Genomic DNA, 19,925 nt, shown 5'->3' with positions numbered 1-19,925 from the left:
ATGGCATGCCACCCCAAGTACCCGCTTGGCGTGCTGGGGCCTGGAGCTGCCCCTGGTGTGATCCTGGAGCTGTCACCCTGTGATAGTAACCGGTTGAGCCTTTACCAGACGGTGATGCTTTAGCTTATTGTAATCTCACCAGGGAGTGCTTCACACCCACCCACCACCCAGTTAACCTGTGGAACTCATTGCCAGGGGATTTTGTGAAGGCCAAAAGTATCATAGACTAGAATATCAGGGTTGGAAGGGAACTCAGAAGGTATTTAGTCCAACCCCCTGCCCAAAGCAGGCCCAATCCAAACAGATTTTTGCCCCAGATCCCTAGGTGGCCCCCTCAAGGATTGAACTCACAACCCTGGGTTTAGCAGGCCAATGCTCAAACCACTGAGCTTCAAAAAAGAGCTAGAGAAGTTCCTGGAGGACAAGTCCATCAATGACTGTTAGCCAAGATGGTCAGGGATGCAATCCCATGTTCTGGTTATCCAGAGCCTCTGATTGCTAGAAGCTCGGACTGGCCGACAGGGGATGGATCATTTGAAATTGCCCTGTTTTGTGCATTACCTCTGAGTATTTTCTGGGCCCGGCCACAGTCAGAAGACAGGAGACTGGGCTAGATGGACCATTGGACTGACCCTGTATGGAAGGGACCCAGCTCTTAACAATCTAACCCTTAATTGTCCACTTAATTTTGTGTTCTCCTACCGCAGGGGTTCTCCGTTTTCTGTCTGAGATCCTCCCAACATGTTGTAAAAACTCCTGGCTTCAGCTGTGGAGCAGGTGGGGGGCTTAGGGCTTTAGCCCTGCAGGACTGGAGGCTCAGGGCTTCAGCTTCTGGGGCGGAGGGGAAAGGGACTCCAGGTCTCTGCCTTGCAGGGCACCAGGGCTCTGGGCTCCCCAGCTTTAGACCCATGAAGCGGAGAGTCTCATTTCAGCTCCATGACTCCAGGCTTGAGACCCACAGGGGCACCAGGGCTCGAGATTTCTGCTCCATGGGGGACTCCAGGGCTTGTGGCTTCAGCCCTCTGAGGGACACCAAGGCTCTCAGTTTCAGCCCCATGGGGGTGCTGGGGCTCAGGTTTCAGCCATGGGTCCCCATGGACCTGTGAAACTGGCTCATACACCCCCACCCCAGGGGGTCATGGGCTCCTGGTTGAGAACCCTGTCCTACAGCCTGTGAACCAACAATCTGTCCCAGTTTGGATTTAGCTTAGACCTGCCTGTTCCCTTCCCCAGACCTGTACAAGAGCTCTGGGAAGCCCAGATGCTTGTACTTCCCAATATATGGCCCAATAAAAGATTTTCTCTCTACATCTCTCTCATATCCTGGGACCAACACAGCTACATCTATGTCACAAACATTCTTAGGCATAGCAGACTTTTATTTTCAGGGGCTAATCTCTGTGTTTTATTCTGAAGCATTTTTTGATGTTTATCAATTTAAATGTTCATAGCTGATTCAAGGAGTGAAAACTGTATGAACTGTTCAAACCCAAACTGTCAATGTCACAGGTCAAAAGACACATCAAAACTACCCTTAAATCAACAAAGCAAATCTGGTTTTATTGTTCGTTCACACGGCCACTCGTAACCAGCCTAATTCAGATCTCTGCAGCACTGGATTTTCACTCTCACTGAAAGTTTTCAAGCAGCATTTTTCTTACTTTGACTATGGGTAAATTTTGATGATTGATGAAAACACTGCTTGCTCAGTTTGTGTGTGTCTGGTGAAACTGATATTTGCTGACATAAACTAACCCTTCCAAACCTATTTTATAAGGCTCCCACCACCACGGCACCTGAGTATCTCGTGATCATTAAACCAGAGCACACGTGCACAATCTTTGCTGTACTGAAATGCAGAGCACGATCACGCCTATTTTGCAAAGGGGAAACTGAGGCACAGAATGGCTAAGTGTATAGCTCAAGCGCCTGCAGGGAATCTATGCATTCCCCCACAGGTCTGCAAGGAAGCCCAACCCCTCAGCTCTATCATGACCTCCTCCCTGCCCTCCTCACGCTTCTTACTGGGAGAAAAGTGGTGTTGGATTGGGAGCACCGCCTGCAGGAGATTGGGGGTGGCCGCATCCCTGATACAGGGAAAGGACCCGGACACTGCTGTGCAGATCATTGCATTGCAAGAGACATTCCAGGATCCTCTGCTGCAGCCTCCTCTGTCCTAGGATCTTCGACAGCCGCCCATCACCCTGACATCTGAGCGCCTGCTGCAGGTCCCGTGTGCAGTGCTCCCAGGTGGTGGCATGGGGCCACAGCACCACTGCCCTGCCCAGCCATGATACACAGGGCAGGGCATGGCACCTCTGCCGGCTAACAGGGGCATCTCTGCCAACCCAGCCAGAAGGTGCTTTACCTCAGCATTGGCTCCAAGGATGCTAGTTTCTCCAGGCTGCAGTTCCACATCAGAGGAGCCCAGCAGGCCCTACATGCAGCTTCTCTACCCCTCCTGTCCCAGGTTGCTCACCCTCCTCCTCTCCCCAGGAAGCGCGCATGTCCACGAAGATGGAAGGTTTGGGGGATGTAACATCCATCATAGGAGCCCCAAACATGGACATAGCCCTCTCAGTACCAGTGCTTGCCATGCTGCTGTCATGCAGGGGCTGGAGGGTGTACATAGGGAATTGCACACAGCTGGCTACCTGGCAGGAAATCAGCTACCAGAGCTGACTGGGGCCTGGGGATGGTGGATCCCACCCTGCACGCACTGCAACAGGGTCAACCAGCTCGGCTGGTGGCAGAATCCAGGTGGTGCACACTTGGCCTGAGCCCTGCAAACAGAACAGAAAAACAGGTGGGCTGAGGGGGCCCATGCCAGTGGACAGAGGGAGAGCGATGGGGCTGCTTTTACTCCTTTGTGTAAGGGAGAAAAGTTCTCAGTTTTATTGGAGGTTGGGAGGGTGCGTGGGAAGGAGGGAACTAGCGAGCTGGGGAGGAGAAATGCAGAGAGCAAAGAGAGAGAATCCAGGCTCACCACCCATTCAGGTCCCTCCAGCCTGACCCCCTTCTGCAGTATCCTGGACAAGCCTTGGGGAAGTTAGATTCCCATTACTGAAGTGAGTTAAACGGTAGCGAAGGAGGGTTAATGCCACGGGGTCCATTGTGTTAAACGTGCAATTGTGCATCTGGAGGGGGGACGCTCCCTAGCTCCTCTGGTTATCAGCCCTTTGAAGTCAGCCCCTGGGGAGAAACACAAGTTCAAACTCCGTGCTCCAGGGGCCAAAGAAAGGATTTCTGGATAAACAGCCTGGTTTTAAAGGCACGCAGGGCCTTCCTCCTGAGTCAGCACGGACAGGACCTCTCGTCCACAGCAGCCCCATTCTCAGGGAAGGGGTGGGAGGACCAGGCCCCATAAGATGGGGGGCTTGGTGTGAGCTGAAGCTGTGACGAGCTGGACCCCCCATGGAAACCCCTGGAGTGTGGGGGTGAAGGACCCAGAGCCCATGTGAGGGGTGGGGTGAGCTGTGCATGCAGGGTCTTGTAATGGTTTCCTCTGCGGTGCCTGTACCTGAACCATAGACTAGGCCGGCAGAGGAAGCGCTGTAGGGCTGCCAGACCTATGCCAGTCACTGGGAACTGGCTCAGAGGGGAAAGCAAGCAGGCCTGCCCGGGCACGCTAGGCACAACCCAGGGAACCCTGCCCAGAAGGGAGGGAGAGGGGTCTCCATCCCAGAGCGGCAGCAGGCTGGGGAGCCGGGGGCTGAGAGCAGGTGTCCTCGCCAAAGGGGGGATACAGGCATGGTGGCTCTGAAACGGGACCACCTCCCTCTGGCGGTGGAAAGGGCAGGGAACGCAATGGGGATGGGCATGGGGAGGTGCCTTGTGGCGAGGCCCTGGGCCAGTTCAAGCACATGGAGGGACCGGGGAGCCCCTGTAAAGGGTCATCGCTGCCTGGGAGGAGGCAGGAGGGAGCAGGAGGACGCAGGCCCAGAGAACAACCCTGGCTGCAGCAGGCCGAGGAAGCCCCAGCAGGAGGGTGATTGATTCAGGTAAGAGGGAGACAAGGCCCAGGCTTCTCCCCCGACCCCAGGGAACTGCTGCAGACGCAGCTCCCAGGGGACTGTGCTTTACTGGTTACAAAAGACGCTGCTTAGTGCTCCAAGGCAAGAGTGGCAGCACGTGCCACCCCCTGACCCCAGCCAGGCCAGACCCGGCCTGTATCTCCCCCACTGCAGGGCGAGTAAGGCAGCGACCGCCCTGGCTAATGCAGGTCCACCAGCTTCCATTGCTCCCTACCAAGCGTGACAGCCCATGGACGTCCCATCAACAGAGGGAGCAGGCAGAGAACCAGCCACCTACGCACACACTGCGTACCCCAGCCCTGTGGCTGATTCCACCCTGCACCCAGCGTGACCTTGCACACGCTGTTTGTACAAGGTCACGCCTTGCACGTAGGTGTGGAATTGCACACTTTACTGCGCGTGATACAGCACACCCCTGCCCCCCACTGTTGCACCACTGGCCCCCTGCAGCCCAGCACCCAGGGGCCACTGGAGGCAACAGGCAGCATTAAAATCCCCAATGCCACCCCGGGTGCAGCAAACAGGGCCCCACCCTGCAGACGGCTTCAGCTCTGCGCAAGGAGACGGCCGAGGCAAAGAGCTTCCAGGGTTTATGGCCGTAACCAATGCTTCTCCAGGCTCCATCTGCACGCGGTACAGAAGACGGGTCGTGGGCCTGTCCCACCAGCCTGGAAGAACGGTTTCCTCCAGGTACACCATTAGACACTGCAGGTGGAGCAGGAGCTAGGTGGGTAGAGCAAGTCCTCCTCCTTGGAGGGCGGGAGAGAAGGTAAAGATGCCCCCCGATGAAGGTCCCCGAGAAATGCATGCACGGCCCTGAGCACAGGTGTCTCCTTCAGAGGCAGCAGCTCCCAGCATTGATCTGATGTGCATTCAGTGGTGCTGGTCCCGAAACCCATCCTGGCACAGCCATGGGTCATGCAGCCAGGCAGGCAGCAGGGGACGGGGGGGGGGGGGGGCACAGAACAGGATGTCACTGCAACCTCTGGGAGAAAGGGGTGGATAACTCGTGTGCACCGGTGGCATGGCAGGGCCTCCTCTGGGGATGTGCAGAGGCATTTTAATCAGAAGGGGGAGCACCTCTAGTGACCTTCACTCTCCAAATCCCACCTCCCATCCCAGAGGAGCTGGATCAAGCCCCAGAGGAGCCGTGCCCAGAATATCTGAGGCCCAGTAAGTACAGAGAGGCGGGCTCCGGTGTCCCAGCCCAGGCCAGGGGACGAGGGGGTGCTGGGATCTGGCGTCCATGCCCCATGGGGTCCGGCTTCTCAGCTGTCTGCATTGATGGGTGCCCTCCCCCCTCCCAGCAGATTCTCCCTCTCAGCCTCAGAGCCCAGGGCAGCCGCTGCGGGCTGGCGCCAGGGCAGCCTGGCGAGCAGGGGCTGGTGCAGGCCGTTGTAGAGGGCAGCGCCGGTCAGGAGGATGAGGAAGCCCAGGATCTCCAGGCCGTGGAAGGTCTCCCAGCCCACGGCCAGGCTGACGGCCCAGATGACCACGGTGCGCAGGCTGTCCAGCACCATGCGGGTGGTGGCGCTAATCTCCTTGGTGACGCTGATGCCGGCGAAGTTGAAGAAGGCGATGCTGCTGATGTTGCCCGCCAGGGCCAGGGCGATGAGGGGCTGGCGGCAGATCTGGCAGAAGGCATCCAGCGTGTCCTCCAGCACCTGCCGCGGGCCACTGCTGAAGCTGCCCGCCGGGATGTAGTACATGGGGATCAACAGCAGGGACAGGATGACAAAGCCAAAGAAACCTGGGAGGGAACAACGCAGGGGGTGGCGGTGCAGAAAAGCCAGGCGCTGCTGGTTGGGGCTCATTCCCCAGAAAGTGGTTCTCCACCCCCACCCCAACACGTGGCATTTCCTGCCCCAGACCCCTGAACACTGGAACCAGGTTTTGCTGGGAGACGGATTTCAGGAGAAAGCTGCAGTTTTTCAGAGGCTGTCCTGGGTCACGAGGATCTAGTCGCCCCTCCCGCCATGCACAAGTGAGCCGCAGGGGTGGGCAATGAACCCCGGAGTTTTAAGGAGGCCTCCCCTCAAGTCGCTATATTCCGCCCCCTTGCCGCAGCATCCGCCCCCGACGCTGTTTCACACACACGGAAAGCAGCCTGGCTAAAGACAGCTCTTCCCAGCACCCCCAGCCCCATTCATGTGGACTGGAGGGCTGGGTGCCCAGCGAAGAGACCCTGGCTCCCCTCCCGCCAGCTGCCGGTTTGCCCTTGCTGCCTGGGCGCAGACCCCAGACCCCATGTCTTCAGCGGACAGGGATACTTCAGGTGCCCGCCATAAAAGCACCAGCCCCCGCAGCCCAGCGCCAGCCTCGGAGGCTGGCATGCAGGACGCTGCCCACTGCATCTCCCAGCGTGAGTGACTCCGCCACAGGCTCCTTGCTCAGCGTCAGTAGCCCAGAGTTGCCCACAGGGCATCAGAGATACTTCCCCCTCCCCATCCTTGCACCCAGTATGGGGTTCCCCCCACCCAGCCCCAGCCCCCTCCTCTGGGTATGATCCTCCCAACTCCCTGCCCCTGCCCCAGCCCCATCCTGGTCTAGGGTGAGAACCTCACCACCCAGCCCCAGCCCCCTCCTCTGGGTATGATCCTCCCAACTCCCTGCCCCTGCCCCAGCCCCATCCTGGTCTAGGGTGAGAACCTCACCACCCAGCCCCAGCCCCCTGCTGCCACCTACCCTCCGTGCCGACGGCTCGCAGCGGGTGCACATCATGTTTGTAGATGAACTTCTCCTCCAGCACCATCTGAATGGCGACGATCACCTGAGCCATGATGATGAGCAGGTCACCTGGAGGAGGGCGGGGAAGAGAGAACGTGGGGGTCTCCAGACACAGCCCCGTCCCAGACCCCTCACCCGCAGGGTGGCATAACTGGAGCAGGAATCTATTGCATTCAGGACCGGCGTCCCCGCAGTCAGTCCCACTTGGAAAATTCATCCCTGTGATGGCCCCTTCTCAGATTCCTTCGTGGCCCTCCCAGGACGTCCCCTCCCCCCAACCTTACTCCAGGACCCCCCCACGTACCTGTGATGACCTCGCTCAGCTTGTGCGTCTCATCGTGGGTGCCGAGCATGTCCGCCAGCCCCACCACCACCAGCCCCGCCATGGTGACCAGGATCCCCAGCCACTGGCTCGGCACCAGTTTGCGGCCCAGGAAGGCGACCGAGAGCAGCCCGGTGAAGATGATCACCGCCCCGCGCAGCATCTGGAAGCTGGAGGCGCTGGTCATGTTCAGGGCTACAGCAAGAGAACGTGCTTGTGAGTGGAGCTGCTGGGCCAGACGCGCCTCAGTCCTGACCCCCAGCTAGTCCATTCCTCCCCTCCCCGCCAGACGCACCCCAGCCCCCTGCTATTCCTGTCCCACCAGCTGTCTCAAGACCCGGCCATTTTAGGAGCCCAGTAAGCAAGGGACTCGTACCCCTGCAGAGTAGCTTGTGGGTGGGTGACTACGTCACCCTCTGGTGGCTGGAAGCCCAGAAGATAAAAGCCTTTATACCAGTACAGCTTGCAGAGTGTCTCCCGGTTCTAGCCCCCTCCGCCCAAAACGCAATGAGGCATTTTAAATCTGGGAGGCATAGAGGTAGCGACAGTGCCCAGGCAGAATATTTCAGCCATGGCATCCTTCCCAGCCTGTGTTCAAAGCTTCCCGCGCTCCCCCTCCCTCGAACGGCTCCCACCTGCGGGACAACGCGGCCGGAGAACACGACTGGTCCTTAAATAGGGTTTAATCAGCATCAGTCTGAGTGACGTCTCCTTTGATGTGCTCACAATTAACTGAGGTTCATCCATCGCGCACAGGGGAGTCCCCCGCTCCGCGCCGCTCCCAGCCAGGGAGTTTTTGGGGGTGACTTTAATTGGAGCTGTGAGCTCTGTGCTGAGACCTTGTGGAAAGGGCCCCTCCCCCTCTGCTTATGGGCAGGACAGCTCATGTTTTGTGGTGAATGGTTAAAATCAAGAAATAAAACGTGACCGCACCAGCTGATTGAGAACCCCTTTCAGAGCCTTCTCTCGCGGCTGTGGGGCAGTACCAAGGGCCAAAAATCTCCTCACGCCACTCGGTCCAGAAGTAGCCAGAAAGAGACTTGTGGCCCCCTCCTCCAGCACCTTGCCCCTTGTGTTATCTACAGCTGGGCAAAGCGAGCGCACCTCACGGCATTTCCCACCCACTCTGCCCGGCGGTGAATGAGGATGACCAAGATGCCGGGCAGTGGGGAATCAGGCCCTGAGTTTCTAGGGGGGTTATTAAAACTGATTATTTACATAAAGGACATCGGATCCTCAGAGCTTCTTAGCCATTTGCGGACACAGGGCTTCCGGCCTCCCCTTGACTGGTTGGAGGAAGGAAGTGGTCAAAGCAGATGATTCGGGGGATGGCTAGCTTAGAGGAAGGACTGTGACAAAGTTAAGAGGCTACCCTGGGAATCCAGAGGCCAGGGTTCAAATCCTAGCTCCACCAGATTCCCTGTGGGACTGTGAGCAAGTTGCTGCCCTTCTGTGCCTCAGTTTCCCCTCTGTACACTAGAGCGACTAGCTCTGTCTCACAGAGGGGCTGCAAGGAACGCTGCATTCCAGAGTGTGAGGTGCTCAGACACTATAGTAAAGGGGTCAGATATGTACTTAAGATAACTTCGGTTTCTGCCCACCTAGGAGAGGGCACCCCTTACAGGCAGCGGACCTCACTCTGAGAGAAGGCGCAATCCCTGGAGAGTTGACAGGGGAACATATATTGCTTGGTGGCCTGTTGGTTTGTTCTCTTTGCAAAACAGATGAGCAATACAGGGGGGAGGAAATAGGGGTTTTCCCCTCCCCTCCCTCCTTGCCAATTTTGTTTGGTTGGCTCAATAACAGGGGGCAGTTTCCAAATGAAAAGTGTCACTTTTAATCTGTGTTCAAAGCTGGGGTTTTCTTTGCCTTTTTAAAAAGGCAAACTGTGGGGGGTTAACCAGAAGGACCAGTCGTGAAGTTTCATAAAGTTTTAAAGACAACTCCACTTGCCCCTTGCGTATCAGGTGCTCCCATTCACCCCCCAAGCCCGGAGCTGCGTCAGACCCCCCGGCACTTACCCACATACATGATGCTGGTCCCGGTCATGTCACACAGTGCCGGGGGCAGGAAGAGCAGCGGGTTGAAGGGCTGTGCGGGGCCCAGGCTGGGCTCTGCTCTCTGCCGGTCCCTGCAGAGCAGGATGTAGAAGGCAGCCAGGCAGGAGAACTCGCCCAGGAACATTCCCACGGCCTGAAACACGGACACAGCCGCTCTGTAACGACAGTGCTTGGGGAGGCAGCTCGACAGAGGCTGGATGCTGGTATCTCAGGGGGCAACCGCAGCTCCTCACCCATTGCCTGTTCCCTGGAGCAAGGCAGACCCAGGAAGCTCTGCCACCTCACAGCTCCAGCTCTGCCCCTCAGTCCCAAACTGTAGCCTCCTCTCCACCTGGGCCAGTGGATCCCAGAGCCGCTGGATGGCAGGACAGGCCAGAGCGTAAAATCTTATACAATCTGCTATGCAAACCTGCTGATCCAGGAAGGGGTGGAGAGATGGGGAGAGGACACGACACCCCTCTTCCCCAGAATAATCCCCTCTGCTCCCCAAAAGGCACTGCCATCAGGGCATGCCAGGAAGGAAGTATGGGCAACACGCTGGCCTGGGGCTCTGTACAGCTGGGTTCATCTGCCTCCCCCTCCCCGCTCCAAGGGGCTGGGAGGAGAGATCCGCTATGAGCAGGGTGTGCGTGCGCTCTCTGATCCCATTCCCCGGCAAACCCACGGCCGCACCGGGCGCCGGCTGTACCTGGAGAAAGGGATGCTGGAAGCTGTGCTCTGCACTCCCGCCGCAGCCCCCCGCGGTGAAGTTGTCAGCCCATCTGGAACCGAGACACAATGGGGGTTGCTGTTAGAATAGGAAACCTGCAGACAGTGAAACCCGACTCTTCGCCTTTCTTCAGCGAACCAGGGACGTGCTAGTGACCCCAGCTACCGCTAAGCCAGGGTCCCCCAACGTTTTACCTCACGCCCCCCCAAGCCAGGGCCAGGAGCAGGGGGACACAGACGGGGCAAGGGTCACAGCTAGAGGGACTGAGGCCGGCAGCCGGGATCTCGGGCACGGGGCCGGCAGCAGGGACTGGGTCCAGGAGCGGAGCTGGGGTGCTCCCTCCCTGCCCCCGTGGGGGGCTGGCCCAGACCCCAGCTGCGGCCTCTCAAATGTTCCTCCATAGAGATGCCCCCCCCCCATGCCTCCCCCCCCTCCCCCCGACTGGGGACCTCTGGGCTAAGTCCTGCTTTGGCTGGTGGGCTGGAAAACACCAGCGTTCTGAGGGTTAACAGCGGGAAGGCTGGGGCCGGAGGCTCTTGCGTGTAGCTACAATCAGGAGACAGGCCCTTCTGAGCAACCAGATCTGCTCCGGGTCTAGCAACACTCACTCCCATCAGCCCAGCGCAGCGCTGGCAGAGCGAGCTGGATTCTACTCTGGCTCGTGCATCCCCCAGAGCAGCGCTACCAAACGGTCGCTTTTCAGAGCAGATGGGCAGGCCCCATTCCTTTAGCCTGCGGGGGAATCCGGCGCGCAGCTGTAACGGGGCGAGGTTCTTCCGCGGCCCGCGAGGAAAAGTAGTCTCTAAGTACTGCAGTCGGAAGCAGAGGAATCTCTGGTATTTACCGAAGAACACGACTCAACCGAGGACACTTCCCCACCGGGCAGGTGCAGTGCAAACTGCGCCAATGGAGTGCTGTGTTTTAAAAACGAACAGCTGTCTGCACAGCTGCATTGCCTCGGCCCGCTTCTTACTGGGAGCATGGTCCAGCTATTAGAGCAGGGGCCTGGGCCCCAGGACTCCTGGGTTCCAGCTTGCTCCATCAGCCCGAGCCATGATTCGCCGTGTCATGGCTGGATGGGGAATATTTGCCTCCCGGGATGCTGGGAGGGGAGATTATCGATTTGGAGATCTGTGGAGGACCGGAGCTAGGGAGAGCACTGGCTGATCTCTGCAGCGATACTGTCTTCGCCCTGTACTGGCTCACTGTCTATTCATGGTTACCTAGGGCTGGTTGAAAGACAGGAGGAATTCTTCCCCCTGCCACCGCTTCTCTCAGATTTGTAAAGGTTTGGACAAGCACTTGGGTTACCCCCAACCCACGGCCCTTTAGACAAGTGCTTGAGGTCACGGATTGTCTCACAGCCTTTCACAAATGAACACCCCAGACAGATCACGGTATATCTGGGATGGGGAAAGCGCCGTCTTCCTGTCACCCAACCTGGCCTCGACCCTGAGCAGCCTGAACCATAGAACTGAGAGGTGGAGAGTGTTTCAGGTCAAGTCCAGCTCTCTGCAAATGCAAAATCATGGCCTGCTATCCAGGTCCCAGGCCCAGCACCCAGCAGTCTGGCATCAGCACACTGCAAATTCTCTAGCAGCTTTAGGGAGGGGTTTTTTTGGACTGAATTTAAAGGGATTAATCCAATCTGTGCATGTCCTTTACACTAGGTGTTTTGACATTATGTGTTTTAAACAGCACCCAAGTTCTCCGTGCGTTACGTGTTCGTGCACTGACAACATAAAACTCACATTGCTGAAGATTAGATTGCAAGGAGGAAGGCTAGAGATTTTTGGAGGGAACAGCTGGGGCTTTTAGTGGCTTGAGAGTGTAGGATAAACCCATCAGGCTTTTAAGCAATCAGCAATGAAACAGTTGGCAATTTAAGCGGCACTGTCATCATTAGGTTTCAGAGTTAACACATCACGCTGAAGGGGGCAATCCACCCCTCCCTTAGGGGGTGTTTCAGCCTGGCTGCCACCCCAGCAAGACGACACTGCATCTGTTTGCATTTGGAAGGTTTACTTGACAGCCATAAATACCAGCCACTCACAATTCTGGAGCAAAGGATAGATTTTGCAGCTGAGGAGTTTGGTGCAGAATACACAGGGCCTGGCCTATTGGACACATACTGCTGCTTTATCTAACCTAGTACGTCACCGGGACTAGACGGACAATGAATCAGAACAGAACAGGACTGTCTTTGTCTCACTCCAGCCACCTTGGCTGCCCAGATTTCTGTTCCTAGAGAATAAGTCCAACTTGTTCAGGCAGGATCACTAGGCTGGAGCTGTTCTAGTTAGTCTGGGCCAGTGACGCTCAGAGCTCTCTTTGATGGGAGCCCTTGGGCATGCTGCATTTGCTTGCAGATTTGGGGAAGCGGTTAGGAGCAGCAGTGTGCTCAGTCCGGCGGGGAAAGAAGGGAAGAGCCTTGTTTTGAGACGCTGTCCGAGCTCTAGCAGCGGAGATGAGCCACAGCACACTGTTTGAGCAGAGTCACAGGTTCAAATCACCCACGGCCGTGACACCCAATATACCAATATCAGGGCCACCTCCCAGCAGTGGGCAACACAGTGCCCCAAGTTCCTACGCTGCTGCTGGTGCTTTTGAGACTGACCGCAGCTGGGCTGCCCACTCCAGCCCTCCCTTGGGGCAAGCTGGCAGAGGGGCTGCTGATTTGCAGCCATTGCCTTAGGGGGCAGGTGTCTCGCAGTTCACACTCAGCGGGGAACGCTTTCCCCACCCTGGGAATATTTTCAAGAGTTTTAATTTTTTTTACCATCCCGAATTGGAACCGAAACAAAAATCTTGACAATGTCTGTGGCCGAACAAATCGTCAGAAGATTTTTGTTTGGGTCAAGCCAAGTGTTTCATTTTGATCGTCTCTCTTCTTTCTTCTCAGCCTAGTGAGCTTACGTTTTGAAACAGTCACTTTGAACTGGGAAACTTGTTGCCATTGAAAGGAACAATTCCCAAACTTTTCTGCAACTTTTTTCCCCAAGTTGGGAGATTTGTCCAAACTGGCCCCGTCTTGCAAACCTTTTCTGCTTTGATAAATTAGCATTTTTTTAGGACAAAAAGGGATTTGTCAAAGATTTCCCAGGCAGTGTTACAGTTTACAAAACTCCTGACATGCAGCCAAGGGAAAGTGCTCTTTGGAGACCACCCCAGCAGCAGATACTTCCGAGGAAGGAAAAGGCTGCTTTCAAAGGGGCCTGCAGACACAAGCGCTGTCACTTGGCCAGTCGCTGCACAGACTTGCCTGCAAGCCCAGTGGTGAGCACAAAGCTTTCGGTTTCTTGGCACCAATTCCAGCCCCTCCCTGGCCGGGAGTGACAGTGAGGCGAACCGGACACCTCTATGTAACAGACAGAGTTAGGGAGCCTCGACTCCTGGGACTCAGATGTCAGCCCGGCATTAATCTTCACTAGATCAGTCGTGGTGACGGGAAAGAGATGTCTAGTGAGAGCCGGGGGATCCTGCGAATCAGGGAGCAGCACCCCCTTTGGAGACAGGCGATCCTGTGCACACGGAGATGAGGGAGCAGGAATGGCAGGGTTGCCCTTTGGGAGGTGAAGGGGGTGCCGCCACCTCCCCACCCCTTCCCCCCAACATTAACCCATCTGGAGGCAGGTTTCTGCATCCAGCAGAGACAGGCTAGTGAGCTTGAGGGGCCACTCCTCTGCCCCGGGGTGGCCAGCGCCAGCCCAGCACTGCTTGCCCAAGGGCAGCTTTCAGAACTGCACCATTGGCTGCAGGCAGGAGCCAGGAAGGGGAGAGCGTTCCTCCCCTATGAAACTGCACTGCCTTTGCCCCGGGATGCGAGATGGGCGGAGGCTGATCCTGGGCCCGATTCCCCCTGCCCCGCGTGGTCACATCCATGTTACGCAGATGCCGGGCAGGGAAAGACAAGGGCCCATGATTAGCTTCCTTCCCCGAGCACATTCGTTCTATGCCATGTCCATGCTCAGCTGCAGCCTCCCTTGCCAGCAGGCGCTGCTCAGCGGGAGCTGCCGGCCCAGCATCCAGTTACGCCAAACTAGAGAGGGAACAGCTATGGGATCTAGGCACCAGCTCCAGATTTCAGCCATGCCCCATGCGACAGATCAGAATCCTGGCTGCTGTGACATCTCTGCTTTGGAAAGATGCAGGGCCGAGCCGGTCTTATGTTCGAGGCTCTACCTCCTCCATGGAGGAGGTTGCTTCAAGCTGATGGTCTCCCTTGCCCCTCCAACACTAGCACAACCACCTCCACCCCAGAGGTGGCTGCAATTCAGACCTAAGGTCTCAGCAACTAACTTTCTATCCTGTGATCTGATGTGCTTTAGGGCCTGCCTCTGCGGGACTCCCAGTCTGTTCCTAGACTATGGAGACCAGGAGAGGTGGGTGACGGGTCTAGGGATGGATCTGTCTTCCCAGCAGTTTAATTAGTTCCCACGTGTGCCTAACAGCCCCCCTCCACCTGCAAGACATCTGCACATCAGAGAGCCAAGATAAACCCGGCTAGCTTAGCTGAGGATTTCACAAGATCAACACCCAGGTCATTACACAGAGGCAGGGAGGTTCAGGGATCCATTGCCTGCTGGAGTGCCGAACTGGGGAAGGGAGGTTTGATATGTGGGGAAAGGAGATGTTTCCAGGGCTTTGTTCTTAGATCACTGAGCTGCTGAGAAGAGCTGAGTTACCAGCCTGACACACCAAGGCCCTTTTATCCACAAAACAAGGGTAGTAGCTAGTGGCAGGGCAAACACTCTGTACCCTGCTTCCAGCCTTCCCATCTTCCCCAAGGTTCGCCACACACGTTTTCACCCTTTTAGGGGCAGAGCCGCTCGAAACGTTTCTGTGGAAAACACGTGCTGTCTCATGCACTGGATGCCGGTTACGTGCTATCTGGAGCGGCCGAGCGCCCATCTCTGGGCAGACTGTTGAAAAACAGGGCAGACACCCCAAACGGGTGGGGTGGTCTGTAATCATATTAGTTACTGGCGTGGGGAAATCTGAACTCCTGGGTCACTAGACTGGTCTCACCACAGAGTCACAGACATGCCCCTCAGCCTCTCCAGTCCATCTCGCCACCCAGACAAACTGGCCTTCGTGATCAATGGTCACTTACACCAAAACCCACACCCCAGCAGGTTGCTCCCAGTCTGAAGAGACCAGGCACTTACCCCCCTCATTTGGTACCACAGATTTTACACCAAAGACTACCCGAGAACTGGCTCCCAGTGTTAACTAACTAATGGCTTATTAGTAAAGAAGAGGTGAATTACTGAGGGGTTAAAGCAGGTACTATACATGCACAGGTGAGTCAGAGTCTATCATTCCAAATGGCAGTGGAGCTGTAGCAATCTGCCCGTTCCCCAAAAGCCTCTCAGAGCTACCCAGAACACCTCTGGGAATCTCCCTCTTCTTGAGCCGTCCCTTAGAATCCAAACAGCCCAGAGACAAGGATCTTTCCCTGATCCACACTTCTCCCAGAAAACAAGCCGCCAGGGTCGCTACCCACAGGTGGGCTCTGAGGAAGGAGAGTGAGAAATGCATCTAGTATCTTATCTCCAGTCATCCACACCACCTGCTTTGAAAGTGACATTTCCATTAAAGTTCTTCATTTGCATCTCAAGGTTTCTCTCTCCTTTGAGAGGTTAAGGGGATGTCCACACTACACAGCTTTTAGCGACATGGACATGGCTGTGGCCGAGCCACTCGCGCAGCAGAGCCGGTGTTTGTCGGCTCTCCTGCCGACCACACGCTGTTCACACTGGCATTTGTCGTGGCAAAACTTTTGTCTTTCGGGAGGGGAGGGGGTTTAACACCGCTGAAAGACAAAATTTTGGTTGTTCAATTGCCAGTGTAGACACAGTCTTAGTGACGGGGTACATGCCATGGAAACGTTTGCTGCGCCATTATAACAGGAGACAGAGACGTGAAAACAACACCGGCACAGGCACCGACTCTGAGCACCAGCAACCCACATGCCTGCTGGGTGTGGTGTCCTGTCCCATCCAGTGGCACCGAGACCACTTAGAGAGAGGTTAACGAGTCTGCTACAGCCTTAGCTAAGAGCCATGGGGCTTTTAGCTCATGCAGTAGAGGTTCATGCATTTAGCTCCAAAAGTCCCAGGTTTGATCCCACCTGCCGGCGACCAGGTTCTGTCAGTGTTACACACCCACATCCACAAAGATAAGCAGGGGCTTAACACCCTCCAGCAGCCCACCTCCCCTATAGCACCTGCTGCAATCAGTTGTTCTGTGGAGTGTGGGGAGGTGGCGGGAAGGGGTGGAGTGGGGGAGCACCCCCTGGGTAGAGAGGAAGTTGGCGCCTATGAACGCAGCTAACATTCCGCTACTTTTCAGGAAGTTTATAAACCAAACACAGTCACTTTGGGTTAATAGACAAGTAAATCAACCTGGCCTCCAGCTCTGCATTTGTCAGCGTTCAGTGAGGCCTGGGGCTTTGCCATGAGTGGGCACCTGATCTGCCAGCCTTGCGCTGGCAATGCTGATGAAGACAGCTTTCTGCTAGTAGCAACTGATCCCGTCCCATGGACTTTAACAGGAGTCAGATATTAGCACCGTTTTTGAGCAGGGAGAGGTGCCATGCAGGGCCACGGGCCCCCATTCCCCACTGAAAGCCCCCGTTGCAGGCAGGTTTGTAGGGCTGCAGTCAGGGAAGGAAGCTCTGGAACAGGCCAAGCCCAGGCAGCCAGGTGCCAGGGCAGGGCACAGCCCAGAGATAACAAGGAGAGGTACCATGCAGTCCCATGTTCCCCAGTGGAAAGCCACAGTATCAAGGCTGCAGCCCCCCACCCCCTTGGCCCCCCCTCCCACTCCGTAGTGACAGGACTCCTGCGTTACCTCCTGTGCAGGTGGCAGGCCCCCTGCCACCCCAATCTGCTATCCCAGGTAGGGGCCTTACACTTCTTGGTAACCTACAGCTAACAACGCTTTGCTGGGAACGGAGCTAACCAGCATCCGCTGTACAGCACAGAAACAAGGGGATTTCAACTAAGTTTCCCAAACAGGAAAAAGTCAAACCTGTTTAGGGTGAGCAGATGTCCCGATTTTATAGGGACAGTCTCGATATTTGAGGCTTTTTCTTATAGTTTTATATGAAAGTGAAAGTGATTCAAAGCGGGTTTCACTGCTCCCAAGTGGAAATATTTTAGAATTCCCATTGTGCAGGATACATGTGCCACCAACCTGAATTTAAAAATCTACCATGCAAATTAAACTGCCCTTGGATTTGAGGTCACTTCTAACCAGGGTAGGAAAATCAGGAGAGGCAAAGATGTCTTGTGGGAGAAGCAGAGAGCAGGGGTTGCATCTTGCACCATGAAAGTAGGTAGGATCTGCTTCGTGCTTTGGGCACCAGGAAGGATGTGTTGGGAACATGTAAAATTCAGCCTCAAAGCTCAGCAAGAAAACCTAGAGGGAGCTGAGGTCACAGCCCAGACAGTCCCGAAGTAGGGCAGGGGGCATATGACCGAAGGCGCCCCGGTACGTCACAGAGCAGAAGCTGCTTTCTTGACTTTGCTCATGTCTTTCACACTAAGTCAGCAGAATTTCTGCACAAGTCAGGGCAGAGCCTGACCTCACCTGCCACATGACCAGACACACCAACAACCCAGCCCAGCTGACCACCACTGACTCAACTCTGCATTTTGAAAGAGGCATTTAAAAAAAAAGGGGCTAATCAGTGGTTTCTGTTGAGACCTTTGCCAAGGCAGGGACTCAGGAGATGGAGGGTCGCTTCCTGGGCCCCCTTGGGCAAGTTGCTTTAATTTCCCCGTGACTCAGTTTCTCCATCCGATATTTCATTAATTGCGGCAAAGAGCTTGGATACAACAAAGACGGGACACAGATGAGCAGCTAAACTACGCTCAGAGCTAGCGCTCCGCCCCCCTGCTCGCATGAGGGCAAAAGAAGCCGAGAGATCAGAGCTGGCTTCCTATCTCCCTCCGCATGCAGGCTTTGCAGGAAGGGAAGTGGTTGAATCCCCACTCTCGGCTCTGTCACTGGCTGCAGAGGGAAAGGAAGCCCCATTTCTAACCTACTGCATATCCATGGCTTTAGAGCACTGCCCCCTTTGCAAGGCCTAGGGACCAGAATCGACTTAACAGCGAGTCTACACACAGCCCCACGGCGGGAATGAACTCCGGCTTGGTGAAGAGTCAAACCCCACAGCTGGGAGCAGCCCATGGACAGACGAGGCTCTTTCAGTCTCCTGCTTTTCTGCGTAAGTCGTAGCGGTAGAGTTGAACAGGTGGAGGTGTGCAGCCCGGGCTGGGAGATCTCAGCGCATACCTGATTGGCAGTGGCCTGGCATTTTAGGGGCAGGCAGAGAAATGGCTAGAAGAAACCTCCCCTCCTCAAATGGTGCACCGCTGCCCAGCTGCTTCCCTTGCAGAACAGGGCATTAGCCACCCTCAGAGGAGGGACTGTTCTGTTTGCTGGTGCTACTCCTCACATCAAGCCTTCTTACGCAAGGAGAACCCCAACCCAGCCAGGATTCGAACTCAGCAACCGGTTAACTCACTGCTGTGCCTGGCAGGGGGCTGTTCTGGGCTGACCTTTATCATTAGGTGCAGGCATTATCTCCGCATCAAAGGCATGGCTAAGCCAGGCAGGTTTCTCCAGGGCCAGAGCCATGCCCCCCCCACCCCCAGCCTTCTGGCTGTGGAGCCGAACACACCACACACATGCCAGCGGGCTAAGCACCGGCCAGACACGGTGCAGCATGTGGAGAACTGAGGCACAGAACGGGCCATGTCCACACGCACAGCAGCCGGACTTTAACCGCACCGGGGTAGTTACAGGGGCACAACCCCCTCTCAACATGCAGAAAAGGGCCCATCCCACCACAGTTCCCCCCTGTGGGAAGGGAGGGCCATTCCTCCAGCTCCCCCAATTCTGTTCCCAGGAGAAACAGGGTCCCTTCGACACCCAGCCTCACCCCTCCCCCATTCACTGAGGACTGGAGGGAGACAGAGGGCCCAGATCAGAGCCCATCTCCTAACCACCACCCCCAGGCACCAGATCCAGGGGGAGGCAGCCCACAGGACGCACCCCCTAGCGCTTATCACCCCGCATTGTTCCCCAGAATCTGGGTGCAGCCCCCCCGCCTCCAGCAGCGCCCCCATGTTGTTCCCCGGGAGGATGCGCCCTCCCCGCCCGCGCTTCCGGGTCTCAAGCCCTAGTCGCCCAGAGCACCCCGTGGTTGCTCCCGGCGACCGGATGCAGCCCAGCAGCGCCCCAGTGCTCCCCGGGTGAGCCCCCTCCAGAGGCCGCCGCTTGCTCCGGGTGCAGCCTCAGCAAGCGCCCCGCCTTGTCCGGGTGAGCCTCAGCAGCGCCCCTGGATGCAGCCCGTCTTGCTCCCGGGTGAGCCCTCAGCGGCCTCCCGGATGCCGCGCCTCCAATTTGCTCACCGGGTGCAAGCCCTCTCCAGAGCCCGGTTCTCCCGGTGCAGCCCCCTCAGAGCGGCAGCTGTGCCGCTCCTCCAGCCGACCCGTGAGCCACGCCAGCTGTCCCCGCAAATTGCTCCCCGGGTGCAGCCCCCCCTCCAGCAGCGCCCCCCGCCTTGCTCCCCGGGTGCAGCCCCCCAGCTCCCCCCCAGCCGACTGACTTGGCCGAGAGGGTGTTGATGGAGCCGGTGAGCAGCATCAGGCCGGCCAGGAAGAGCTGGTACTTGGTCCAGGCCATGCTCGGGGCCGGGCCGGGCCGGGCTCGCTGCCCCGGGGCCGGGCTCGCTCTGCACCCACCGGGCCCGGCCGCAGCGCTCGGCAGGGAGGGAGGGAGGGAGGAGCGAGCCCCGGGCTGCAGGAAGAGGAGGAGGAGGAGGAAGGCAGGTCACATGACCGCAGTCAGCTGAGAGACCCCGCCCAGCCCGCGCTGGCCGCCCCCAGGGCCCCGATCCGGCTGCAGCGCCCGGCCCCCCAGAGCAGCGGGGCGGGGGCCGGGATACCCAGCCACGGGCCCTAGGCTGCGCCGGGGCAGGCTCGCCTCCTGGCTGCTCTCTGGGGGGCAGGACAGCAGGCAGAGCCTGGAGGGCCCTGAGCCGAGGAGCCAGGCCCCAC

General features: G+C 57.1%; 1 protein-coding gene across 3 annotated transcripts; it reads right to left on the bottom strand.

The window, feature by feature from the left end:
• Positions 1-1,534: 1,534 nt before the first annotated feature.
• SLC35F6 (solute carrier family 35 member F6) lies at positions 1,535-19,661 on the bottom strand. Of its 3 annotated transcripts, XM_075063564.1 has the most exons (7): positions 19,475-19,489; positions 14,611-14,816; positions 9,832-9,904; positions 9,105-9,276; positions 7,066-7,278; positions 6,720-6,830; positions 4,411-5,784 (listed from the first exon to the last, which is right to left on the bottom strand). In XM_075063564.1, the coding sequence occupies exons 2-7, from the start codon at positions 14,628-14,630 to the stop codon at positions 5,303-5,305; spliced, it is 1,071 nt and encodes a 356-aa protein (XP_074919665.1). In that variant the 5' UTR covers positions 14,631-14,816; positions 19,475-19,489; the 3' UTR covers positions 4,411-5,302. The 3 variants fall into 3 exon arrangements, with proteins under 3 accessions (XP_032654516.1, XP_074919665.1, XP_032654519.1); XM_032798625.2 differs by lacking the exon at positions 14,611-14,816 and having other exon boundaries at positions 1,535-5,784; positions 19,475-19,661; XM_032798628.2 differs by lacking the exon at positions 14,611-14,816 and having other exon boundaries at positions 9,832-9,930; positions 19,475-19,541.
• Between the last annotated feature and the right edge of the window lie 264 nt (positions 19,662-19,925).

The sequence above is a fragment of the Chelonoidis abingdonii genome, chromosome 3 (genome assembly GCF_003597395.2).
Source record: "Chelonoidis abingdonii isolate Lonesome George chromosome 3, CheloAbing_2.0, whole genome shotgun sequence".
NCBI classification, from domain to species: domain Eukaryota; kingdom Metazoa; phylum Chordata; order Testudines; family Testudinidae; genus Chelonoidis; species Chelonoidis abingdonii.
This window is presented reverse-complemented; position numbering and strand designations above follow the sequence as displayed.